This window comes from Gymnoscopelus microlampas, assembly GCF_963454915.1.
Source record: "Gymnoscopelus microlampas genome assembly, chromosome: 1".
In the NCBI taxonomy this organism is placed as follows: Eukaryota; Metazoa; Chordata; class Actinopteri; order Myctophiformes; family Myctophidae; genus Gymnoscopelus; species Gymnoscopelus microlampas.
In genome coordinates, this window is record NC_139962.1 from 17,199,557 (window position 1) to 17,226,864 (window position 27,308).

The 27,308-nt window shown below is 40.2% G+C and overlaps 1 protein-coding gene across 3 annotated transcripts; it reads left to right on the forward strand.

Annotated features, from left to right (window-relative positions):
- rbm26 (RNA binding motif protein 26) lies at positions 1–27,225 on the forward strand. 3 transcript variants are annotated; one of them, XR_014601247.1, is made up of 24 exons: positions 1–442; positions 968–1,086; positions 1,596–1,732; positions 1,860–1,951; positions 2,600–2,877; positions 4,161–4,442; positions 4,643–4,888; positions 8,358–8,498; positions 8,639–8,776; positions 9,152–9,263; positions 9,891–10,053; positions 12,548–12,739; positions 12,826–12,927; positions 13,012–13,080; positions 13,350–13,448; positions 14,144–14,218; positions 14,945–15,112; positions 15,404–15,508; positions 15,818–16,021; positions 16,255–16,341; positions 17,466–17,579; positions 23,803–24,611; positions 24,772–24,872; positions 26,598–27,225. XR_014601247.1 is itself a non-coding variant. In XM_084063730.1 (22 exons), exons 1-22 carry the CDS (start codon positions 384–386, stop codon positions 23,890–23,892), a joined length of 3,072 nt encoding a protein of 1,023 aa, XP_083919856.1. In that variant the 5' UTR covers positions 1–383; the 3' UTR covers positions 23,893–27,225. The 3 variants fall into 3 exon arrangements, 1 of the variants encoding a protein (XP_083919856.1); XR_014601246.1 differs by having other exon boundaries at positions 24,772–27,225; XM_084063730.1 differs by having other exon boundaries at positions 23,803–27,225.
- The last annotated feature ends 83 nt before the right edge of the window (positions 27,226–27,308 follow it).

Consider the following 27,308-nt stretch of genomic DNA (forward strand, 5'->3'; position numbering starts at 1 on the left):
AGCTAGAAGAGAGATAATAATTGACAAGTGAAGTGTGGAGGAGATGCGCCTGTAATAATTACGCAAAAATAACAGCAGTCATTGACACTGTGTCGTTAATTGGAGTAGCTGTCGGCGACAACAGTCTCTCAGTCTATACGTTTCTTTAATAAAGGAGTCGCAATAAGTCGGAGAATCGTTGAGCACGTTTTTAGGCATCTGCTAGGCTAGCCAGCTAACGCGGCTAAGCTAACGTTGCCATTAGCAGCACAACTTGGCGATACAGACCATTAGAACTTGCTTTTGGTCCTACAGCTAATGTCGACTCTCTGTGTCGTAGACAGATAACACACGTTACACTAGCTAACGTTACACTATCCTCTGTGGGGGAAATCTTATCTAAAATGATTATTGAAAACCTTGATGCCTTGAAAACATGGCTTTCCAAAACCCTTGAGCCAATGTAAGTAGCAGTGTGTTGCCATGTCCGCTTGTTATTATTAGCGACTTTTGGGCTTGCTTTTCTGCTGAGTTGCTTGTAAATATTGGTGGGTTGCGGTTTTTTGGGCTTGTTTTTAAAGTGTCTTATTTGGGGCCTGTTTCCTAATGTTGTTTAAGCCAGTGTTTCCTAAATATATTCATCGTTGTGAGCTTGTAGATAAGCTATTTGCCAATGTATTATGTTTAAAGGGCGAAGGGCTCGCTTCTTTTGGTCTTGTTTTCGTAGCTTGCTTCTCTCTCAAAACCTGGCAACACTGGCAAGTAGCTATAGCTTTGCTAAATGCCAAACTGAGATAAATTGTTGATTAACATGGATGAAGTTAGACATCTGTTTGTGTCTTGGTGTAGCGTATCATTTATGCATGTGGACATCATGAGTCTCGTGGAAATTATTATGGTTGGCAGTCTAAATAACAGTCTAACTATCTCTTATAGTTGTGCTAATCCAATTTGTCAACGTTGTGTTTTTTGTCCTTCACTCTCACAGCTGTGATGCAGATCCCTCTGCCCTCGCCAAGTATGTCGTAGCTTTGGTGAAGAAAGACAAAACTGAGAAGGAACTTAAAGCCCTGTGCATCGACCAATTGGATGTATTTCTTCAGAAAGGTACTGATTTCTATAAATATGTCAGTTGATGCATGCCTCTAACTTAAAAATGTCAAGGTCTCCCCTTAACTCTGACAGTGCACAAATGAAAACAAATGCCATTTGGTTTCATTTGTACACTGTCAGAGCTAGACTTGTAAAGGTCAATTTAGACCCCCCCCTAAAGGAACCCAGAGAGTCCCTGAACCCCACTTTGAGGACCACTTGATTGATTGATGTACTTTATTTAGTAAGACATGAGAACAGTACGTGACAGTACATAACAGTACATGGAAGTACAAATTCGCAATACAAGGTCTACTAAACTGGATAGCTCATTAAGCACTTAGCTTGTTTAAGATGAGATCCCCATGCACACAAATCATGATGACATATAAGAGACAGACAGATATACACACTACTATACAGAATGTCATACAATCAGTTTACAGGTTACTGGTAAACTGCCCCTAACCACCTTGAAGTTGAAGTATGTTTTGTGACTCTGTTCCACCTCTGTGTTCTATTAGAGACCCAGACATTTGTGGACAGGCTCTTTGAAGCTGTGAACGACAAAAGCTACCTCCCTCCACTGGAACAGCCAACCTCTGTGGTAAAAGCCGACGTTCACCTGAAAGTAGAGAAAGACGAGCAGAAAAAAGATGAGGTAATTTGCTGATCGTGTCACTTGGTAATGTCATATTTGTATAAGTTATACGTCACCAAACGCATTTCATTGAGTTCGGTCGTAAATCTGTTTACTATGGTGATTTTGTTGTCTCCCCTCCATGTAGCCAAATCGGGACGAAGACAGAGAGAAGAAATTCTCTCGCCGAGTGAATCACAGCCCCCCACAATCAGGCTCTCGCTACAGCAGAGATGGCAGGTACGTGTTTGTCATCGTTCCCATATTTTTGACTTGTCGTCATGTATCTTTGTAAGTGTCACTCTGTGAATGAGTTGGTATTTAACACTAACCACCAGTCAAATACTGGTAGATATTGGGTGTCTTGATACGTTTGTCTACCAAATTAATTGAAAGCAATATGCACACCACTCGCTTTGTCTGTGGTGCATGGAATCCATACCTCAAAGATCCATAGAAAAGTAAATGCCCGCGAACACTTATCACCTCTCAATTGATTTATAAAAAATTGAATCATGCTGGCCACATGATGTCTGAGGTCCACATCGTAGCCACACCGTTCCCATGTTGATCCTGAGATCTACAGGATTTTATTTTTTATGAATCGATGCAGAGGTGATGTGTAATGACCTTTCTGTGGTTCTTTGTCTCTTCTGTAGTGCAGGGAATCAAAAATCACAAAGCATTATTTGGTAGACCAATTTACCAGACACCTTAATATATCTACCAGTGTTTGGCTGGTGGTTACATCATTGTGATGCACTGTTATTTTTATTATCCAATTAGATATTGTCTGGTGGACGTTAAAATCCATCAGTTAATGTTACTAACAAGTGTCATGCCCTGGTTTAAGCTCAAGTCCTGCCTATTTCTTACTTGAATTCTCAGGAGAGTGGATGAAAGGAACAAGAGGGACGATCGCTCCAGGAAGAGGGATTATGACCGCAATCCCCCAAGAAGGGACTCATACCGTGATCGCTACAACCGAAGGAGGGGCCGCAGTCGCAGTTACAGCCGTAGTCGTAGCCGGAGCTGGAGCAAAGATCATGCTCGAGATCGTGACAGAGAAAGGGACAGGGATAGAGAGAGAGATAGGGATAGAGGAGACAGGGACAGAGACCGCACCAGGAGCAGGTCACACAGCAGGAGCCGCAGCAGAAGTAGAGGTAAGAACCTGAGCGATGCCTATAAACTGACGTCAGATGTAGGTAGACGAGAGGTAGATGTTTGGGAATGAGCAACTACATGAAAAGATTGAATGAAACTAAAGCTAACATAAGCTGTTTAATGTTTGTCTCTTCTATTATCTTCTCATATTACTGTTGGCCATTTTACAAAGCATAAAAGTAGTTTTTTAAATTTCAATAAGGCTATTGGATTCATTTCAGGAAGGCATCAAAATAAACTTGCAGAGACTTAAATCCAATACAGTGAACTTCATTGTGTAGGTAATTGTTTTGTTGTTTTTATTGTTAAAACACAGATTGAAAATATAGATTTATGAATGAAGAATTCAATTATCCATGACTTATTAACCATGCAGTGATGTTAAGCCAACATTGACTCAGTTATTCAGGTAAGAGTAGTAACATTTGAAAGACTTTAGGTGAAAATGTAAAAGAAATTGCGATCTTTAAGAACAAGGCATTAACTCATACCCTGCCAAGAACGTAAAAACGTAATTATTTCCAATTACCAATTCTGAAATTCTATTTTGAAAATACTTTGATTTTATAAAGATCTCATCGTCCTTCATCTCTCGTAGTGACACATTTCATTGTAACACCACCGGATACGGAAATTACGTCAATCGAAGATTTTCGTTTCCGCCTGCTTCCTGTTTAAGTCCCCCTCTAAAACGGCATTTTCTCGGCTTTGTATTTCTCTGCCGCGGAACGCTGTTTAGAAACGCTGTTTAGAGACTGCTACTACTGCAAAATGGAATGTCACCGATTGAAAATTTCTTCTCTGGGCCACTCGCACAACTACCCTGTGTGCCTACAAACAGTTGAACACGCGATCATAAGGGATTTAGCGAGGTCTGTGGCGACTCGAGGTGAAAAAGTAAGTGAGCCGTACCGTTCACATGGCGAAACATGGTGTTTTTACACTGGGCTGGAGAAGAGAGACTCCGCCCCGATCGGAATGTTTGTTGTCTGAGCGGCGTGCACGTATCGCCGGTGTGTTTAGAAACGATTGGACTTGCGATCACAATGAAGAAAAAAAAAAGTGTCATTTTTAAAGTTATAAAAAACACTGAATCGCTGGCAGTGGGCAAACACAGCCAGAAATAAGTCTGGCAGTGAATGAGTTAATGGAAAAACTGTTTATGTATTATAAATGTCCTAACCTGTGAATAGACAAGGACACGTCACGAACACTGTAATATATCAGGGTTCTTTGTTTTATTGTTAACAAACAGTGTTTTTGTGTCCCCATCACTTTACAGAGCGTGATTCTGGGAAGTTGAAGTTTGACCATGACAGAGTGGACAGGTCTGAGGGGAGTGAGGGCTACACCCCGGCAAACCTGGCGTCCCCAGCAACCACGTCACACTTCCCTGTGCCAACGCTGAGCAGCACCATCACGGTTATCGCGCCCACCCATCACCATGGTAACAACACCACCACAGAGAGCTGGTCAGACTTCCGGCCAGAACACCCTGGGGAGCGTGGCCCTTTTGTCCGGGGCCCACCCCCTCAGCAGAGGAAGCGTTGCCGTGACTATGATGGTGAGGATGAGTGGAGACTGTATTTGAAATCGCTGATCAGTTTGATCAGGTCTTCGATTATCCCAATATTAGCATTTAAGGCTATTACTGCTACAAATGACCACCCAAAGCAGTTTTTGAAAATATTGTATATTGTTTGTCAAGCTTGTGATTTCTGATGTCTGCGCTGTCTCAATATTATTTTTCTATTCTTTTTTCAGAGAAGGGCTTCTGCATGCGAGGGGACATGTGCCCCTTTGACCATGGAAGTGACCCAGTTGTAGTGGAGGATGTTAATTTACCCAGCATGCTCCCCTTCCAACCCCCACCCATCCCTGGTGTGGACCCACCACAGCCTCCACCAGGCCTTCCGCCCCCACCTCCACTCTTGAGCCCTCCTCCTGTGAACCTACGGCCTCCTGTGCCCCCACCAGGCACCTTACCACCAAGCCTTCCACCTATTGCAGGTAGGGATATTCATGACAGCAGTTAACAGCCGTTCACAGTATATGTTGATTAACTATAGTCATCCTGCAGCTGCACAATTTATAGGACAGCAAATTACATATTTAGATTTCGGTCAAAAATGTGTTAAAACAGATTCAGTCCAAGAAGGCAAGCCGAAGGCAAGAAAAACGTCCGCCATCTTAATTAAACCCAAATAGCTTTATAAGCATGACAAAACATACGTTTACATTGCCAAAGCAAACATGAAAGGATCCAACCAAAACCAGGACTTAAATGCATGTAAAAAAGGGATCCAGATGTGTTAACAGGGAGCTGCCTCTCACATGAGCAGACCACATCCCCAAACCCTGCAATACCAAATGTCATCTCAGCGCGCAGCTTATCTAAAATGCGTGACAAATTATTTGATAAGGAGTTGTGTTTAGGCATAGTTTTTGTCTGTTCTCACCAAGTGGGCCAAGTGGTCCGCCTCGCTGGAGGCGACAAAAACTATGCCTTAACGTTACCCCTAATAAAATTATTTGTGATGCATTTTAGATAAGATAATAGATCAATACAAAGTGCCGGGAGAGGAATTAGATATTGTGAGGTTGGTGTTGGAAGTCTAATGCTTAACGTTGCACACCACGCTGCCACATAGTATTGGTGGGGGTGTTGACAAGTTATAGCGATCGGCTAGGAAAACGACACTCGCGTGTATGACATATCCTTCTTCTTTTCAATATTTGTTGTTTAGGTACATTAGTGCCACCAACTGAACCGGAGTACAATAGCTCCGGTTAAATCTGGTGGAAACGCAAGCCGGTTGCGGCCGGTTCGCTAGAAAGCACCAGGGTTCCAAGAATCTTGAACGCCACTGGTCTAGAACCAAAGTTATTTTGGTGGAAAAAGGGCCTGATCTACAGTACAGTTCAAGCTCAATTCCTAGGAAGAAATATCAGGAAGTTAGTGGACTAGGATTAAGCACAGAGCCTATTTAAAAGGAGTATTATCAACCTATGCCCAAGACAAGGGTTTGATTTCAGAATGTTGCATTTTTTATCCCTCATGAGTTTGCAAGTCTGCTCTCACTCAAGCAAATTTCAAAATAAAGTGCTCCAGGTTACTGGACAGAGGTTTTTTTTATACAAATGAAATTGAACTGAAAATGAATCGCAGTATATCCCACTTTTACATGTTTTATGTGCAACAGATCTATCTAACCACACACGAATGTAGTGTCATTTTATAGCATCAAAGGTTATCCATTGAGTCCATCCCAATGTAATGGTGATTTAGAGTCATAGTGCCATCTTGTGGTAGAAATAAAGGAACATGATGACTCCCTGCTCAATGCTGCCGTTGCTTCAGAAAGTTGATCTCCTAATCGCAATTTCGAAAAATGACTTTGATCAAAGCAACAGTAAAGTTCTGGGACTTTTTTAAAACACGTTTTTGGACAACAATTAAGTTCTATGAATTCCGATTATGAGCTATATTTGTTGTTAACAGGTACTTTGTTTATTTGTAAAGGTGCACTCGCACCAAAAGTGATTTTATTGCTGTGTCGCAAAGTCGCAGTTGCCAAAGCCTAAAGGTGTGGGTTATTTGTCGTGGCATCCAACTGTATTTTTTAGATTGTGGAGAGCTGAGGAGCTTGTGTTTAAAGACTAATGAAATGAAAAATACAGTTTTCACACTTTTAGAGCATATCAGTGGCCATAATGAGGACATTCTTTACAATATATGCCAAAAACAGTAAAGAAAATATATTAATGTTTGTGTATTATTTGTCAAAACAAAGGTCCCTAAAAGTCCAATTTTAATTACTTCCTGTCAAACGAAAATGTACTGCATCATTACATCAGGAAGCCCTTATGAATACATTTGAATCATGAATGTGTTCACTTGTGTTATTACCATCATGTTCCTCCAAATGGAAATTATAGAGACACTGTTAGTACTGCTAGTTTGTAAATAAAATTCAGGACGACACGGCCCCAATCTAACTTGTTGAATTTACGGTAATAAACTCACCAATACTTATTAAAGTACTTCTGCACTGTTGATCGTAGTCAGCATTGAGCGTAGAGTCAGTTTAGCCTTTTTACCTTTCTGCATGACTGTTGCTTTTTTAGCGCCCGCCTGCATTGAGTTAATGTCACATACAGTATGAAATGATTTGACAAAAATCAACCATGAATGGATTAGGAGAACCATTACCTAGCACTAGTGCTTGCAGCTGTATATCTGCTGTAGATATATTGACACTGCTTTATGTATATATAAAAAAAAGACAATGTCTAATAATGGTTTTGATAGTCTAGGTAGGAGAATATTTGATTATTCAGTAGGCAGTAGGCTATCCATCAAATGTACAGTACAATCACAGTGACCTGTATTTATTGATGACCAGGTAGTGCTCTCTGAAGCTTTTGGAATACACAACCTACATAATTTCACCAGATACTGTATATGCAGCTCTAAATATATACAAACCAATAGTTGTATCAGTACTATGTAGTAGTAGAATTATCATTCTAGCAATGATTAGGGTGATTTTAGAGGGCGAAATAAGGCAGTTCAATACTCAACAGGTCAACAGGACACCTGTGTGTGTGCAAGTTACCAGTTACCAAGAAGTGATTAAATCATGATTTATCAGATGGACTATACTGTTTTTTTTTCAGATTATAAATAAAAAATGCAGAGCTTGATAGTTTACATTTTCTGTCAAGAGGTGAAAGTGGTTTAGTACAATGAGTCACTATTGCACAAGTACATTGTAATGTCAGTGTTGAAACGGTATATTGTGCTGCCCTACATTAAAGCATGCATATAAGAATGGAAGAATTGTGGGGGGCACGGTGGCACAGTCTGTAGCGCTGTTGCCTCACAGCTAGAAGGTCCTGGGTTCTATTCCTGCCAAGGACGCTGTGGGTGCTGGCGGCGTGTTCTCTCCTCCACGTCATCAGTGGTGGTGGGGTTGGCGAAAGGGCCTCTCTGTGTGGAGTTTGCATTTTCTCCCCGTGTCTCCTAGGGTAGGTACCCTCACAAAAACATGCAGTGGTCCCCTGGTCAGCCGGGGGCGCCTGATGGAGGGGAAAGGAACTGTTTGATAAGAAGCGGCTTGCTAGCTCTCATGCATCGAAGGAGCATGACCTTGGCTCTAGGCTCTCCCGAGGCTAGCACAGGGAGTGTAGCGCCCAGGATTACATAGGCAATTGGCACTGGGTGAAAAAAATGGGTTACAAAAATCGTGGGATTAACATTATAATAAAAAAAACCAATTGTGTACTAACATGTATTAACAAGTTTGTTATAGCACTAGCTGAAAAAACAGTCAACTACTTAGCATGCACCTGGGCCTACTGTGCTTGTATAGGCTCAAAGTATGTCTATAATGGCTGTTTCATTATTCATTATATTGCTTGATTGAGTCTACCCACCATATTACATTTCCTATTTGTTGTTCTCCATTCCGTCCAGGCCCTCCTCCTCCTCTTCCTCCTTTGCAAGCCTCGGGCATGGACGGTCCCCCCAACTCTGTCACTAGCTCAGTTCCCACCATCGTCACCTCTGGAATCCGCTCCTCGCTTCCCCAGGCCTCTGCTCCACCCTTCACTCCCGGTAAGACTGACAGAAGGGCTGCCTCGTGTCGTGGGTGCTAAAACGCATCACACGTGTATGGGGATGGGGGAGTTGCTGTAAAATTCTTGTACAAATTGAGCTGTTTTAACATGTTTAGTTCTCCTCTTTCCGTTGACCAGACGCCTATGAGACCGATGTGTACAACCCAGAGGCTCCCAGCATCACCAGTACCTCCAGGCCTATTTACCGCCGGGTCAATGCTCAGAGACCCAACCTGATAGGCCTCACCATGGCGGAAATGGACCTGCCACACAGAGGTATTTACCTTTTTTCTTTACCATAGCACAGGCTGAAAAATGAACCAACAGTCTTCTCTCTCTAACCTGTCGTGTCTCATCATTTTGATCTACTTTGATAACGTTTGACAGAAGGGCAGAGCGGAGAAACCTTCTCGAGTTTATTTGGAATGGAAACTGAGAGAATGCCTGCCAGGAGTCATTGATACACTACCTAGTCGCAGTGGGGCTGTTCATACATGCTACTCTTGCATCTGCACTGCAATGCACACCTTAGTGTAGCCAGTCTTACTCATCTAGCCTCTAGCCACACAGCCATGGTTTCCACATACATCAATCTTTCGCTGTTTCTCTTTAAAACAACTGTATGCTGATGTTGCCATTTCTCCTTCCCAGATAAGAATTCAAACAACAATAATATGAGGGTTGTCATGGAGTCTGACCCTAGGAAGAGACCGCCCGCCTCCCATGACGGAAGCATGCCCTTGAAGAAACCCTGGTTTGACAAGTAAGATGGCTACCACTGCAAAGATGCAACTGATGAATGTCCTTTTAAAGAAAATTTCAAATGGAAGTGAAATAAACCTGTAGCATATTAATAAACCTGTACAAATGGTTCTCATACCTCTTTCGTACCTCCGTTATGGGGATCACGGTTTAGTAAATATTCGCTACAGGAAAGACAGAAAATGGAAAACATAGAATTGCTTTACATTCTTTTTATGTAACAAACATTGGCCCGATGAAGAATGGTCTTTGTTTGACCAACCACTGTTTTCACTGTTTTGCATAGATAAAAAAAACAAACACAAAAAGTGATACCGAGTGGAACCCAGAGTTGTACATTTCAGTTCCACTCCCATTGTAAAACACATTATAAAAGGATAGTACTACAGGTTGTCAAACAACTGCTTACCTGGTGTATCTATGTTAAGTTAACGTAATGTAAAGACTAAGGGTGGATCTGTAATTCAACTATTTGTTGACTTTGTATTTCCACCTACAGGTCAACTCACTAGTCCTCACCGAATGGCTCAGTGCGGATACATGTACCCTTAAACCACTGTACTACAGTAGATGTGTAGAGCATATTAATGTTATCTAACTGGTTTAAAAATGCCTCACTTCCTCTCAGACCCAACTTCAGCAAACCACCAAACCACCAGGGTTACCACAAGAGGGTTCCGTTCAACTCTGCCAACGCCAAGCTGCTGGTCCGCCAGATCCCCCATGAGCTCAACAACATCAGTAAGCTGAACGAGCACTTCAGCAAGTTTGGCACCATCGTCAACCTCCAGGTCAGATGCTTATCTACCTCAGTTTACCTGTTCAATTGGTCCTCCCTGATTCAGAGACTCTGAAAAGGCCTGACCAGTACGTTGATGCCTGCCTCGGAGTACTTAAACAAGTGCATCCATTGATGGCCATGACTGTATGCATGATGTTGGGGTTTACTCTAGAGGCGTGGATTACAACACAATATCACAGTATTTTGCTAATGTTTTCAACCCATAGAGGGCAGGACTGCTGTGATGAGTGTTTGAAATTGGGAGACGTTTTTCTTTGCAATCAACTCTCGATTAAGGCCAGAATTATTTGTTATTTGACCAAGGAAGTAGCCCCGTACATAATTTACTGAACGTTTGTAAATTGCCAAGTTGGCACATGGCAAGTTTAAAGTAGTTTTAGTGCTAACATAATGATGAAAAGCTGAACTGGCTCATTCTAGATATGAACATGGAAGATATTAATGCAATGACATGAACAATATCAATTCCCCCCACTTCCCCTGCATCTAAAAACAACAAACGTGTATTTTTCTATCTGGTAAAACCCCAGAATGAAAATAAGTGCTCAACTGTAGGTCTGGGGCAGTATGGATTTTAGGTGCCACTGTAAAGATTTGACGTTTACCGACGGTTCAGCGGTACATTTAAGTTTAACGTTGGTTAACATGAAGCGGTATTTCCACCAAACATCCTAATAATACTGATAAACCAGTGTAGTTTTTTTTACATAAAGAGGAGGAATGTGGGTGGCTGCTGAAGCTGCGGGAAAGTGCACATTTTCCTCTCGGACGCACAGTTCGAGTGTAATATTAAGCGCATTCGCATTTGTTCAGTGCGTGTATATTGTTAGATCGGTCGTGAGGGATGTACGGGGGTCGCATGACTTGGTCAAGTCTATTTGGGGTTCGCCAGCCAAAAAGGTTGAGAAGCACTGAAATAAACTAATAAGGGAAGCCATCCCCCTGTTTTGTTTTGGAAGAAAATACAAGCCATCGTAATTTTCAGTCGATGACTGCCAGAAATAGCAGATCTACGAGATAGAAAGAGAGCTTGTAGATCTGCTCTTTAAAGAGCCGACCCAACCCCGACCTTGTTACAAGTTACACTTGCTGAATCGCCTGGCACACAAGCAATCTAGAATATAGACATGTCATGACTAAACATGTCATAATCATAACATTAAGCAATAATTGTTTATTATGATAAAAATACATATCATATCACACAATATGATAAGCTCAGAACCCAAACATATACATGATGGCTCTTACAAATAATTCCTTATATGGGAACTTCTCTATAAGGAGTATAAGAATGATGTCATTGCTAACTCAATGACGTGTGAGACTAGTGTGCTCAGCGGGCTCTGCCGCATTGTAATGCCACCATTTAAAGAAGAGACAAGAGTTCTACAAAAGCCACTAGGCTGAATGAGAAAATGAAGAAACACAAATACGTCGGCACAGGAAAATGATCGGCACAGTACTACTATAATTGAAGCCGAGTTGGAAATGACTGTTAAAAGTGAAGTTACGCAGAAGCTGCACAAAAGCGCATGAATATGGTACTCAAAACATCTTCCTAAGGTTGACAGGTCTGGGACAGATTGTCTACATACAGTAGATCATTTTGTGAACAGTCCGCAACTAACCACCCACTTTGTGTGTGTGTGTGTGTATATATATATATATATATATATATATACATATATACATATAAAACAAATTAGACAATTTAAAATGGGGGTAGCTTTCCTATCTTCTTTTCCTTTTGTCTATTCCCTTCTATGTCCCTGGTCTCTCTGCTGTTTCATGAGGTAGCTTCTAATTTGTAGATTTTTAAAGAAATTATTTTTTACTTATATTAAAGTTTCAAATGAGTATTGTATTATTTGTAATCATTGTGAATACACCAACCACTTATGACAGGCAGGGTGAAAAACAAGTGCTCCCTCTCGTGTTACTTGATATGCACTGACTGCATCTGGCACAGAGACGAGATACAACCGAACCCTAGAGATTGAAAGTCGACAATATTTGAAACGTATTGAACAAAGATTGGCAAGTGGCGATCAGGACGTGTGTAGTTATAATTACTATGGAGTTATACGTTTTCTTTTGTTGTGGGAGAGGGAATAACTGACAACATTGTTTATAAATACCTGCTCTGTCTATAATTCATTCATTCAAACAAACAAATGTTTGTAATAACTTTGTTTTCATAATTGAATAACACAATGTTCCTGAAAGAATAGGTATCCTTTTTGTTGCTAATCTGTAACACCAACTGTGGCTTCTGCTTCATTCTGGCAAAAATCCATATTTATGCTATTCTGTAACACCAACTGCAGCTTCTGCCCCATTCTGTCAATAATGAATATCCTTAGCAGACTCCAAAAGTATCTAAACTGCATTATGTAAGCCACCATTGGTGTCAATGACACCTTTTGTACCATATTCCTGCCTTGATGTACCAACCCCTATTCATTTTCTCCCTCTGACAGGTGGCCTATCAAAATGACCCAGAGGGGGCGCTGATCCAGTTTGCCTGCCCTTTAGAGGCTAAGCGAGCCATACAGAGCCCCGAGGCTGTACTCAACAACCGCTTCATCAGATTACACTGGTACCGCGAGGATGGAGTTGAGGGACTAGGGCAGTCTCACACACAGAACCAGCCTCAGCTACAGACGCTCATGGTAAGGATCTCTCCTTATTTAAATACTTGGCTATACTGGATGTAATTTATTGTAAACATTAAAACCCTGTCTCCCATAACATCTAGCTGCCCGCAGCCAGCACATTGAAACAATCTGTCAAAGACCGCCTTGGACCCCTGATCACTGGAAACTCGGAGATCCCCCAAGAGTCAGCCATAGCCTCTCAGGTGTGTGTGCAGGTGTGTGGTTGCACTTTTTCATATGTGTTAGTCAAAACTTGCAGAACATAATGATATTCTCTTTTGGTTCAGAATGCTACCAAAATGTCAGTGAAGGAGCGTCTGGGATTTGCTGCCAAACCAACAGCTCCTGTTGAGAAGGTAATGCATTCCCTTCATTTGCCAGGCTCACTAGCTGTCTCTGGCCAAAACCTTTTAGCAGCGGTGTATTTCCTTACCACGCATTACAGGCTTAACCTATCGTAACCACCATGGCTTATTCTCTCTCTCTCGCTCTCGCACTCTCAGCTCTTTTCCTGAAAACGGGTGCAATGTGTGTAATTAGGAGATGGCATAAACCGACATATTCTCATTGCCCCTGTTTCATGTTCGATAAACCACTTATTTTCTTAATATTATCCCCTTTTCAGGTGTTTTCCACCTCTACAGGTCTAACCAAGACTGTGTATAACCCTGCTGCCCTGAAGGTTGTTCAGAAGACCACTGTGGAAGCCCTGAAGAAGAAACGGGTGAGAGCATACAGGCTTAAACACGATGCCCACCGATGGTCTGCTCGCACACTTGAAGATATTTTTTCCTCTACAAAAGCTTGTCCGCACGTATTCTCATAGAAATACATTGTATATAGAATGACCAGAAGTCCCGGTTTGGCGAGGTTTGGTGTGAACAGTTGTGCAGCGTGTGTGCCGGCGCTCTTTTGGTGGGTTCGGTGCGTTAGAACCAAAGGACGGTCAACAAGCTATGACGATAAAGTTAACTGCCTGAGGAAGACCTGTGGTTAACGCACCTCTGCTTATACTGTGCCCAGCTCTCCATATTGGCTCTATGAAGATGTACATTTTAACCCATTAAGACCTGGAACGCATCTGTGTCACTTTAGATTTATTCGGCTATTCAAAAATAGAAGATATACAAGCTCATAGCTCATGTAGATCTGCTATTTTTGAAACATTTGAAAAAAAACGTTTTTTAGATTTTTTTTCAAAAAACTATTAGGATTTAGAAAAAAAAAAAAGAATCGCCTCAGGTCTAAAAGGGTTAATAAACCATTACGTGTACAATGTACACTAGTTCATTAAAATCTTATTTGCATATTCAAGTGGATACTCCAGTCCATTCTTAATAATTGGTTGTTTTTGGCCTGTTGAGCCTTTTTTCTCCACTTTTGAACTTCCTGATCATTTCCCATGGTTTCCTTTCACAGGAAGCACTGAGGCTCCAGCAGGACGTGAGGAAGAAGAAGCAGGAGATCCTTGAGAAGCACATCGAGACGCAGAAGGTGAGTTCTTCTGAGATCATTGCGTCCTGAGCAGATACCTATCCTCATTGTTTTGGTCTGACCATGACCAAATATGTTGCTGACTTAATGTTGGAGTTTTGATACAACCATATTAGGACAAGGTTCAAGGTAATTGTTAGGTCTTATGTGCAGGTACATAAGACACCAACATCTGTTTAACCCATTGAGACCTGAAGCCGATTCTACGTGTCTCCTAAATCCCAACAGTTTTATGAAAAACGTATGTTTCTATATCAGTGGTGCTCAATCTTTTTCATGTCAAGGACCCCCAAAATTATGTATTTCGTCATCAAAATATTTTGTTCCAGGGACCCCCCAGAAGCAAAGATTTGAGTTAAAAATGTTCGCTTTAAAAATATATATATTCAAAGATTTGCAAACATTTTCACGATTTAAAAAAAATAGCTGATCTACAAGCTCGTAGCGCGGCACTCGGTGCCGCGCTATGAGCTTGTATATCTGCTATTTTTGAATAGCCCAAAGTGTAAAATAATGCTTTTTAGCTCAAATCTAAAAATGACATGGGTCATTTAATGGGTTAATGTTGGAGTTTTGATACAACCATATTAGGACAAGGTTCAAGGTAATTGTTAGGTCTTATGTACAGGTACATAAGACACCAACATCTGTTTAAGAGTACATGTCTACATTAAGAGAAAAAACACCTTGTGATGTACTTAAAGAAATGTCTCTTATCTTCCACAGCTGCTCATTAACAGGGTAGAGAAGAACAAAGCAATGAAAGCAGAGGACAAGGCCAAGATCATGGAGACACTGGGCACTCTGACCAATAGCATCAAAAAACTGCAGGAGGAGATGAAGGCAATCTCTGGTAGCAGCAACCCCCTGCGCATAGCCAAGAGCAGGGTCCAGGTAGGAAGCTCAACTTGTTCCATCACTATGGGTGCATGTTTAATCGAATTTAATGTCAGTTAAAATATTTAACCCAAAAGCCCAACCCAGATTTTCGCTTATATTTTCTCGAAATTACAAAAGTGAATGTGCTAAAATGCAAGTTTGTACAATTTATTTCAACAATTGGGCTACTGACCTGGGTACAATAATTCAAAAATGTATCTAGCTATTGTTTCTAGTCTATATCATTGTCTGGATTTTTCAGTAAATCTTCATGCGCGTGATTGTACTTGGTATTGTTGTGTTCAGACCCAGAAGGAACTACTGGATGCAGAACTGGACCTGTACAAGAAGGCGGAGACTGGAGAGGACATTGCTTTGTTAAAGCTTAAATACACTCAGTTGCAGATTGAGGTATGGGGTGTAGAAATGGAGGGCAGTGCTTTATTGCTTTAGTTTTATTTTTTTGTGAAAAGCACAGATACTCACATTGCAACCACTTGGGGGCGCTCATGCGCTAACCAATGAGCATGAAAATGTTTTTAAAGTAACCAAAAACATGTAGACACTAAACTGCATTTTATCACAGTTCAGTTTGTGCTTTTAATGAACGTTGCAGCTGTGCCAACTTGGCTAAAATAATTTATGGTTACTGTTAAAACCCAAGACATTTGTGGTCTTTGTTTAAATTTTGTCTACCATTCACCTCCTCACTTGCCCCAGGCGGCCAAACGGGGTATCCTGGCACATGGACGAGGCAGGGGAGTCCACTCTCGGGGTCGTGGTTCCCTCAGAGGGCGGGGAAGGGGTTCCAGAGGACGGGGAAGAGGCATGCCGCTGCATGCAGTCGTGGACCATCGACCACGGGCGCTGGAGATCTCTGGTTTCACTGATGCAGACCGTGTAGACCTGCTGCCACATTTTGCTGTAAGTGACCTTCAAACTGCATTACTGGGAGTGGAAGGGTTGATATCCAGTTATGTACCAATATGGCCCTTTTGATGGAAAACCCCACTTTAGGGGTTGTTTGATTGATAGAGGGGGTAAATAAGTGATTTTCAATGATGGCCTTAGTTTTATTGAGCAGGAAGCGTATAGCTGGTTTGATTAGGCTGCATGTGATCTTCATTTGTGTTTTCATGCTTTCCTCCTCTCTGAAGCAATTTGGTGAGATTGAAGACTGCCAGATAGATGAACATGTCCTACATGCAGTCATCACTTATAGGTCCAGAGCTGAAGCAGAGCAGGTGAGGTCCCAACTTAATGCACATGCATACACACAAAATACTTGGTTTGAACCAGTGAAATCAAGTGAATCTAATATATTGGATTAACCGATATATCGGGCCGATATTTAAATTTTGTACCATATCAGTACATCGTATCGGCTGCTAAGGCCGCAGATTTATAATAATGTATTTTCCTCCATTTTGTTTACATTGCAAGTACCGGTAGACCTTTATGCACATTGTTGAAATATATGAATTATCTGGTGTAATACTTTTATTGCATTGCACGTATATTCTGGATGTATAAAAAGAAAATGTAAGATGTGGTAAAACATGCTCGTCTAGAATGAAAGGCAAATGCACAAGTGACAGTGGAATCGGATGCATTTTATGGTACAGAATTCACTGCATTAATTATGTATTTGCTAGGAAGAAAAATAAAACATCAGTTGATATAACGGCATTCCTGTTATCTAAAATATCAGAGTTGGTATCGGCTTTGAAAAATCCAAATTGCACAACTTCTACTTTGAACCACACATAATGCAGGCAATGTAAGGTTTATCAAAAAAATGTGGACCTCGTTGACATGAACACATACCACCTTATACATGTACCTGTATACATACAGCTTTAGTATGTATAGCTTTTGTATTTTTTTTTAGGCCAATTGTTCTTACAATACTCTACTCATTTAGGTGCATACACATACACCTGTACTTAATGTTAGATTTATTTTTCTCAGGGACGTACACAGATAGACTCTAGGTGGTGCTAGAGCACCTGCCCCTTACCCTCTTGACCAGAAGTGCCCAGCAGGGTTTACAGCAGGGGTCTTCAACAGGGGGTCCGGGACCCCTACGGGGTCCTCAGAGTTACTACAGGGTGTCCGCCAAATCTTTATGTGATATGATTTTTCTTTTTACCAGAACCACTCGAAACCTAGCATCCCTTTTCTGAGGAACTTTAGCCAAAAATAGGCGTTGTGGGCTTGTAGATCGGCTATTTTTGGCAAAGAGGTATAGGTGTAGAGGGAAAAAAGAGCAGACCAAGTAAACAAAAAAAAGTATAATTTACTTGAGCACCTGCCCCTCAAAATGTCTGTGCACGTCCCTGATTTTTCTTATATTAAATCCTTTCAGGCGGCGCTTCACGGAGTGACGTTGAACAACCAGCCTTTGCGTTTGGCCTGGCATAAGCCCGCACTTACGCTTGGTGCCGTGAATGTAGATGAAGTGGAGCCAGAGGATGATGAGGTCAGTGGTGATTTGATTTCACACTCGGGAGTTTGGTTGTCTTAATTGCAAATACCACTTCAAAAGATAAATATTCTAAACATTAACCTAATGAAAGAAAAATATTCTAAGTACTTAAGTAACACATTTAACATATCAAATTCTTATAAGTTGAAGCAGGTGCACTGAACAGGTGCAGCTGATTGGAGCATCGTTAAAGAAAGTAATGTGGTCGCCCCTAAATGTATCCTGCTGAAGATTCTTATGGGGTCGAACTGTTAATCTCTTATCAATTAACACAAACGTGGTAGAAAGTTTGAGTCTGCCGACTATTATTCCGTCCTGTACCTGATTACCCGATTGGATGTCCATGCTCTACTTTAGGTAAATATGAAATTCCCTGCCTCATAATCATCCAAGCCTGGTTGCTGTTGACTAACATCCTGCCAAAATCAAAAGAGCTCTCCGAGGCCCTGAGAGGAGTGATTGCTGATGCTTATTTGTCTGGGAGGGGTTTAAAACCATTTCCCAGAAATTCATGAAGTTAATCATTCCACTGTCCGAAAGATCATCTATAGAAAACATTTCAGAAAACTGGAAATCTCTCCAGGCTGTCCAATCAAGTTCAGTCCAAGAACTAAAAGATACACAGAGAAATCTCTCCCAGGGTGACATCGAGGTATCTACAGGCAACTCTGGCCTCAGTCAATGTCAAAGTGCATGAGTCCACCATCACAAAGAGACTCTACAGATTTGATCCACATGGCAGGTCAGGCAAGAAGAAGAATCTGCTGTCAAAAAAGGAGTATAGATGCATGGCTGAGGTTTGTTTGACAACACATGGGTGAAGAACAGCAGCAGTGGGACAAAGTGGTCTGGACAGATGAATCCAATGTTGACTTATTTGGCCACAATGCCAGACGTCATATTTGGTGAAAACCTAAAACTGTCTTTGAACAAAACAACTGTAGAGCATGGTAGAGGGAGCATTACGGTTTAGCGCTGCTTTGCTGCCTCAAGAACTGGCCAGCATAGCATCATCCATGAATTCCCCACTCTACTACAAAATACCAGAGGAAAACTTTGGAGTCTCTCAAAAATCTGAAGCTGAATTGTTAAGGTGGACTTTTAAACATGACAATGACCCAAAGTGGCTAAAAATACAAAATGGTGGTTTAGGGGATGGCCAAACTTAACACTCGCGTGACTAAGCAATCAATGGGACCGATTTTGAGAATTGAAAGTGGCTTAACTTCTCTCAGGAAGCTCTGAGAGAGTTCCCCTTTCATGACTTTTCCTAAATATATGTTTCAAACCATCTCGGTTTTTTTTTTTTTTTTTAACTCATTATAAATATGAAATACATACCATGTATCCCATCCCAGCCGTTTTATTTCGGCTAAATTGATCGCTCTCCCCCTCTCTCCCCCTCCCTAGAGCACTTTACACCTCGAGACCCCCCACAGAGCGGCCCGCAGCGCACCAGAGAACTGATGCGCTGCGGGTCTATGTTGCCATGTCTGCTTATTATAAGCGACTTTGGGCTTGTTTTTCACGTCTTTCTATTATTATTATTATTATTATTACCCATATAATTACATTATAATGGTAATAATGTTCTACTCCACTACACCTCAGAGGCAAATCTTGTACTTTTACTCCACTACAATTATTTGAAAACTTTAGTTACTATACTCTTTTTCGAATTCAGTCATTGTAAAGTCACTTTATAAACAAGGTCGGCTATAGTAACTTTAGTTACTAGTTAGTTTGCAGATATAAATAAAATATATAAAGCAGTCAATAATAAAACCAATCACATCACTTTATAAACAAGCACTGAAAATAACGAATGAAAAAACGATTAATGTACTTTATTTAATAAGACAAAAAAAATGAAAAACAGTACATGGAAGTAGTTTGTAGATCAGATATTTAGCGCAGGAGTAGAGCATGAATGAGCATATTTGTGGAACATAGCGATGTGTTCACTTGTTACGCTGAGAGGAGAGGAACAGAGAGGGACAGAGAGGAGACGTTTCTGTCAGCGTGGACAGCTGATAGAATGAGAGCTTTACGCTCAGACAATTATGTGAATATTATATAATATAATATAGGTTTGTCAAGAGATATCCATGTGTTTTGGACAATGGAGATAGTCACGTAATTAGACCGTGGCTTCAGCGTTCATATAGGCTCCATGTTTCACGTTAGTGAGTTCTCTCTAACGCTCTGGAAGACCCCTCGCTCTGCGCTTGTACAAGGAATTCCACTGCCCTGCCAGCGCTCAAGTGTAGTGAAAATAAACTAAACCATTTCGCTACTCACCGAAGCAAAGGCTGTTTTGTGTTGTTGAAAGTTTATTCTCGGAGATGGGAAGCCTCTCAGCACCCCACCTACTCTGTAAAATACACTTTTTGGGCAGAAAATAAAATATGTCAGCGAGACGGAAATTTATTTTATTTACTCCACAGTGCCCTCTACAGATCTGGAGTATTTGACTTACCATTAACCAAAATCTGTAGAGGGCACTGTGGAGTAAATACAAATAATTTCCGTCTCGCTGACATATTTTATTTTCTGCCCATAAAGTGTATTTTACAGAGGGTGCTGAGAGGCTTCCCACCTCCGAGAATAAACTTTCAACAACACAAAACAGCCTTTGCTTCGGTGAGTAGCGAAATGGTTTAGTTTATTTTCACTACTCTTGAACGCTGGGAGGGCACTGGAATTCCTTGTACAAGCGCAGAGCGAGGGCTCTTCCAGAGCGTTAGAGAGAACTCACTAACGCTCTGAACCAGGGCTAAACGTCGGGTCTGTGTGATCAATGCACAACAACAACTCCTCCACGCCGCTTGCTCTCGGTCCCAGCATATCCACGGACTTATTATTGTAATAGGCTACATATTTTATTTCATGGCCTTGGAAATGGAATTGTATACTTTAGCTCTCATAACAATATCTACTGACAAACACACTGACACGCAAATATTGATTGATTAATGTACTGTATTAAATAAGACAAAAAAACAGAAAAACAGTACATGGAAGTAAAAATGAGATCCCCACATACACAAATCACAAATCATGATGACATATAGGAGACAGACAGAAATACACACTAGCCTACTGCTTCATGTCTCACTGTTTTCTCAGGGCAAAACGCACGCAGTAACATTTTCATAGACCTGCCTGCTTATTTCTCTCTCAAGATTTGGCAACCCATTTCAACTTTCACAGTGGCTTCAGCGTGCATATAGGCTCCATGTTTCCCTCAAGAGTTTAATGTGACGCTACAGATTGCACTGTTTTATACGCTTTTTTATAAACATTTTACAGAATCTGCAGTTACCATGACTACTAAATTATTATTTTATAATGTTTCTGCCTGCAACAACATGTGAGTGAGTGAGCTAACTGACTGAGCAGAGTGGAGTTGAATGGCTATTTAAAAGACAATGGGGGCCCCCACTGGGTGGGTGAGAAGGTGTCAGTCAGTCTGGTGCAAAGAGGTGAGACAGTAACCAATCGTAGAGCTTGATTTCTAGATCAAATTGATCGTTTAGCAGGCTGTGTGTAGGATAATGAAACCCCAGTCATGCCAGTGTTAATCCAATAGAAACGGGTGGGGTGGTGGCTCTTGTAGCAGATGGAATTCTGTACTGAAAATCCCTCCCCATTGAAGTAGAGGCTGATACAGGGTTACTAGAAACATCTAATTTACAACAAGTTACACTTAGCCAAAGCAACACCAGATATGGACCCTTGGGGTTTTCTTATTCTTCTTTATGCATGAGGAAACTGTTTTTCTCTTTGGAGCTTATTAAATTAATGCAAAACAATGTTCCATTGTCATTTGTTGAATTAGATCTTTAATAGTCAGTATTATTGGAATGAGTATTAAGATTCCTAATCTACCCGTTGTAAAAGACAGATTGTCTATGTTCTAATATTAGTTAAAAGAAATAAGGAATACTCCGTTTCGGTAGCTGTGATAAATAAATTATCATACATGCTTCTATGTCCATCAATGCTCTGTATTGCTTAGGCTGGAAATCTAAAGCAACACAGATTGTCCATGCAGTGCCAGTGAAGTAGTCGCACGGATATAAAAAAACGTCAGTCATTCTTCTGCCAATAAGGGCAATTGCTTGGACAACTGCTTGAGAACTTGGCAATGGACAAGTTCTGGACAGTGTGTTATAACATCAGACCGCAAAATGCCATGTTTAGAATGAGGTAGGATAGGGTCAGATAGTGTGCTGACAGGACCAGACAATGGTTAAACGGGCAAGGTGTAGTGGAGACTAAGCATCGTTTACCCACCTCGTTGCTTCAGAAAAAACACACTGGTGCGTTTACACCTGGTATACAATGGTTTGAATGCTACCCTCATTCCCTATTGTACTGTATCTATTGGGAAGTTGGGCCTCTTTTTCTTTTTTTTGTCCACTTAGTTAAGGAGCATTGTGCACATGGATCACATTGCCTCATTCACAAAGCTGTCCGTAAGTTTCCTACTATATTTTAGTGTAGATTTTAAGTGTCCTACTATATTCTAGTGTAGATTTCAGTGTACATTTTTAAAGTAAATACCGATGTGCGAATCACGAAAGGGAGTGTAAAGCCTTGATTTGTGCGGGTGTTTCAAATGATGAATCCCACTTGTGCGCAAATCAAGCGTTTATGAATGCCCCATTTGCATTGTTCCACGCCCCAAACACCATAAATGGCAACTGGTTCAACGGTGTCGCTTGGCTAGATATAGATTATGGATGAGAGTTTATTGATCGTTGAGGAAAATCTGTACTTTGCATTAAAATTTCCTATCCGCTGTCTGCATAGGATAATGGACACTATTTTCCCCCATGCTGCTTCATTAGATGGTTAAACTTATAGTCTATTGTGTAGGGTTCATGTGATCAAGCAGTTTCATAATTCATAACTGGTTTCCTGCAACATTAAGGCATGATAGGCCGTTGTAATCTATTCACCAAATTATGTTCAAACTGTTCAAACAGAAACGGCAAACGCACTGAGGGACATAATTATATTCAGCTCTAAATGCGTAAACTGAAAAAACTCGGTCGGAATTTGTATGTCTAAGCCCATATGCATCCAAGCAATAGATTGTTTAACATACACCTTTTTTATTTTCTCTTACATGGTATGACAAATGTTGGGCACATAAACATTTTATTTCATGTTAGGCACTATTGTAATTTAAATTTCATGAAGAATAAGGCATTCTAACGCATGATTTGTGCAACAGCAGACGTCAGTGTACCCAACGCAAAAAAACACGTATAAATTATGATGAATCACACTCTGCACATGGAACCACTTGTATTGTACAGTGGAGACAGTCAACAATATATGAAACTTGATTCAATGAAAGAGTGGCAAGTAAATGTGAAGACTGTTTTTCCAGTTCCATTTTACATAGTCAGAAGAACGGTTTAAACCAGCTTGTTGCAGTTTTTAACTTGGGATCATCGTTAATTCTCTATTGTTTAATTAATTCTAAGCTAGTACCAGTAGAAATATAATCGTTTGTCAGATTGTAACAGTATGGCTGATATTAGTTATAGACAGTCAGATCATGAAGGGCAGCTGATTCAAGATTTACAGAAATAAAAGGTGGAAAGGGATAAAGGCAGAACGAGTCAAGAGATGGAGATGCAGACATTAATTATGATCACTTCTCCATTTGGATTGCACCATTATTAAAAAAGATATGTATTTATTATTTTCTTTTCTTTTAATTCAACACATTAATGCGACTCATATTCAGTAACACTTTAAATGATAAATAACTTAGGCTTGCTATGTATTTTGGGTTCTTATACAAGCAAAACCGCCTTCATCTGGCCTTCAGTAATGAGCACTAACTTGTATATTGTCCTGGTTGACATATTTACACATACAGTTACAGTATCTTTTCAGCCATAACCCCTCCAACCAATCCCTAAAAAGTTGGTCTTAAATATGGTATAAAATGGTCTTAAAAAGTCTTACATTTAAAGTGAACGAAGGAAACCGTATAACCTAGTCTTCTATTCATACCGGAATAGTATTATAATAATTGTTAACTAAATCCTTCTCAACTCACTACTGCTCATCATACCCTTAACACTTTTTACAGATCTTAGTCAAAGTAGCTACAGCTATAAATACAGAGAGAGAGAGACAGACAGAATGCAGCAAGATGAACCATTGAGCTGAGTCTGTGTTCTTCCAACAGTTCCAGGAAGAGTCGCTGAGTGACGACGCGTTGCTTCAGGATGATGACGAGGAGGAAGACGACAATGAGCCTCGCTCATGGCGCAGATGAAGATCATTTGACCCCCTCCGCAGCTTGCACTTGTGTGGAAGAGAGCAGCTGATGCAACGACTTCACACGTTTTCATGCCTGTTTTTAAAATGACTAGGCACATTTGATTTTTGGCTATAGACTTTAACTTTTTTTTTTTGCAGAATTATGTACCATCAGAAGTACCAAGTGTATGTTTGATTCAGTTCAATGTGTTTATCAATTTCAGCAATGGTAATTTTTATTCTTACACTGTAGAAATAGATCTTGACAATTTTGTTTTTGTTTTTGCTTAAAGAAATGTTCGGACATGACAAACAAAATGATTGAAGTGTTTAACTTTTGATCAAGGTTAACAGACAAAAGAAACCATGTTGCAACTTAATTGGTTTTGATCTGTAGTATTTAGACCACTGGATAGTTGCTCATGTGTAAATATTTTATGTATGGGTTTTAATGATTTGTATGACAGCTATGCTTCTCAATTCTTTGGCTTTTCTTTGAATTGTAAAAAAAAAAATAAAGAATTGAAATGGTCTGAAAAAAAATATCAGCTGCAAAAAAAAACAAAAAAACAAATGATGCGGCAATGGAAAAAATGAATCAAAAGAAAAAAGTTGGAAAAAATGAAGACCATTTCAAAAACATCCTTCCTTTTCCCAAAAAGAGTAAATTCCTATAGAAATTCCTTTTTTTTTTTATCTGTAAGAGAAGGTATTCAGTATCATTTTCGTGTCACGGTAAGAATATCACCACTGATCTACAGTACACAAATACTTCAATTTAGAGCTTTCAGATTTTTATACTGTCATAAGGGAATTACATTTGCGAAAAAAGACTACCTCAATTTTGGTACCATCAAAGCTAATGAAAATTTTGTGTTGTACATTTTGTTAACAGGTGCAGTCTTATCAGCAGGATTTTACCAGCACCATGGCACCTTTTCACAAGAGGCCTCAACCATGACGAGAACAAAGAATTACTTGTGAAGAATGAACATTGTATGTGCTATAATTGTGTAGTACATGTATTGCCAGACTTTGGCACCTATACCGGTACATTTCAAAAAAATATATATCATGGAAAAGTTCATTTTCTTTATGGAAATGCTGATTTCCTTTTCTGGTAGTACTTGGCACCTGTCCACGGTGTCAAAACTACAAGTTAATGGGTGCCTGACATGGTATTTTTCTGCTTGATTGGCCAGCCAACTCGCCTGACCTGAACCCCCATAGAGAATCTATGAGTTATTGTCGAGGGAAAGATAAGACACTAGACTAGACCAAACAATACAGACTAGCTGAAAACTGCTATCAAAGCAACCTGGATTTCCATAACACCTCAGCATTGGTGTAGTATTTTGTGTAAAAGGTGCCCCATGCCAAATCTTGAGTGCAGCGTAAATGAATGTACCTTTCAGAGGGTTGACATTTTTCTACACTAAGTCATCTTTTTGATTGGTCTTAAGTAATTTAATATTTTTGAAATGCTGGATATTAGTTTTTCATAAACTGTATTAAGTATCGTAATCAAGATAAAAAGTTGAAAGGTTTCACTTTATGTGTAATTTGAAAAAAAAAATTCCACTATATTCAAAGTTTTTGGAATGTATGCAGAATCTGGATCTGATGTGATAACTGCAGCAGGTTAGAGCAGGTACACTGGAGTTAAAACAAAGCTCTCATTCTCAAAAAGTACTTGTAGAAACGATATCAACTGCTCCGAATAAGCATGTATTTAATTTAAATATTTAGAAGGGGTGGCTATGGGGAGACTCATCACCTGTCTGGTGTATTGCTCACCTGTCAATCCTGAAAGGGATTCCCCGCATTTCTGATCCTTCCTGAGGTTTCTTTTCTTGCCACATCATGGCTTTTACATGGGAGTTTTTCCTTGCCTGATTTGTAACCGATTCAGGCATAGGAATAAAATAAAAACTTTGCACATATATTTAGAAATGTATCAAATCTAATGTAGTAATTCTGAATAACACATTATTAAAGGAGCAACGCAAGCAATACATCACACAATATTAGAAGTGACTAATTAGCCTATATAGATAATTTATTACACAAAAGGTAGGGATGCACAATTAATCGGTCATATCCGTATCTGCAATACAGTATGTAACTAAATCGTATCAGTTTTTTCCTATATTTTATATCTATGTCTGTGAAGCTGAAAAATAATTTTGTGATGAAGACACCAGGTCAGTTGGAAGTAATGTATCAGCAGGCCTTTATTGTATAATAAGAATGCACTGTTTGTTAGAAGTCTGCATCTGCACCCAGAATCACTGTTACTGTATAACCGGTGTAAGGTAAGCCTTACTGCAAACTTGTATTGCTATATCAGTAACCGTTGATTTGACCGTGCAATTATTCGGTAGCTTAATCAGATAAAGGCCAATGTTTCTATATTGTGCATCCCTGACAAAAGATCAATACAAATTGACCCCCTAATGCCTGTAGAACAACTTAATACATTTGTATTTCTATTTTGACAAACCGAATGGTCTATACAAGGACCAACAGCCCATCTCGAAAATTATAGGAAAAGAGATAACCCCAAAACCTGTCCTCTAGTCTAGTGCAACCATCAGGTCAAACCTTCAAATGAACAAACTTGAGATTTTAGCCATTAAGGCAGTGAACTTTTGTTTGTTTTTGAACACAAGCTATTATTCCGCACTTTATATTAATGTTAATGTGTCATGATAACAATAGATGTGATCTCTACTGCTGCCTACAAGAGATCAAACCATGCTGCCTGCAAGGAATAGATGACCCCAGACTATGCCTGCATGACCTGACAATGCTCTCGGACAAGAAAGAAAGAAGGCACATGGTCAGCAGTTATTTATTTTATTTGTCCACATCACGGCAGTTTGATGCATTTTCTATGGTTTATCAGTTTCATTATATTAGCCAGGGTGGCTGTATTTCCTTTTCTCATCATTGCAACAAGCATTCTTAGTGTGGCATTCAGTTTTTTTTCCTGTTTGTTGGTCGTGAAGCCTTTGACAATGTTATCACCTGGCTATAGTATTTCAAATGGCCAAACTGTTCATTGTTTACGCAATATAGGCTATGCCTGTTGCAATCTTTTGCACTTGAATGACTGTAAAGAGTTGCTATCCACCTGCAGAGAAGCGCTGCACAGCTCCCTGCATTCTACAGGCATCTCATTTGAATAATGGGACAAATAACCAGATATTGTCCACATGTTCAGTGTGGCTGGGCCACCCCTTGTGCTTGTCGGGCTTGCGTGGATAATTGTGAGAAATAAGATTTGCTCTTGTGGTCTATAAGCTGTTTATCATTTTGATCCTTTTATGTTGCCCGTTCCTCCGCACCCTGCCATCTCTTTGTAAGGGAATTTTAAATTAAATGCCCCCTCCCATCGCCTCATTTACCTACTGGGGCATTGCCATAGGC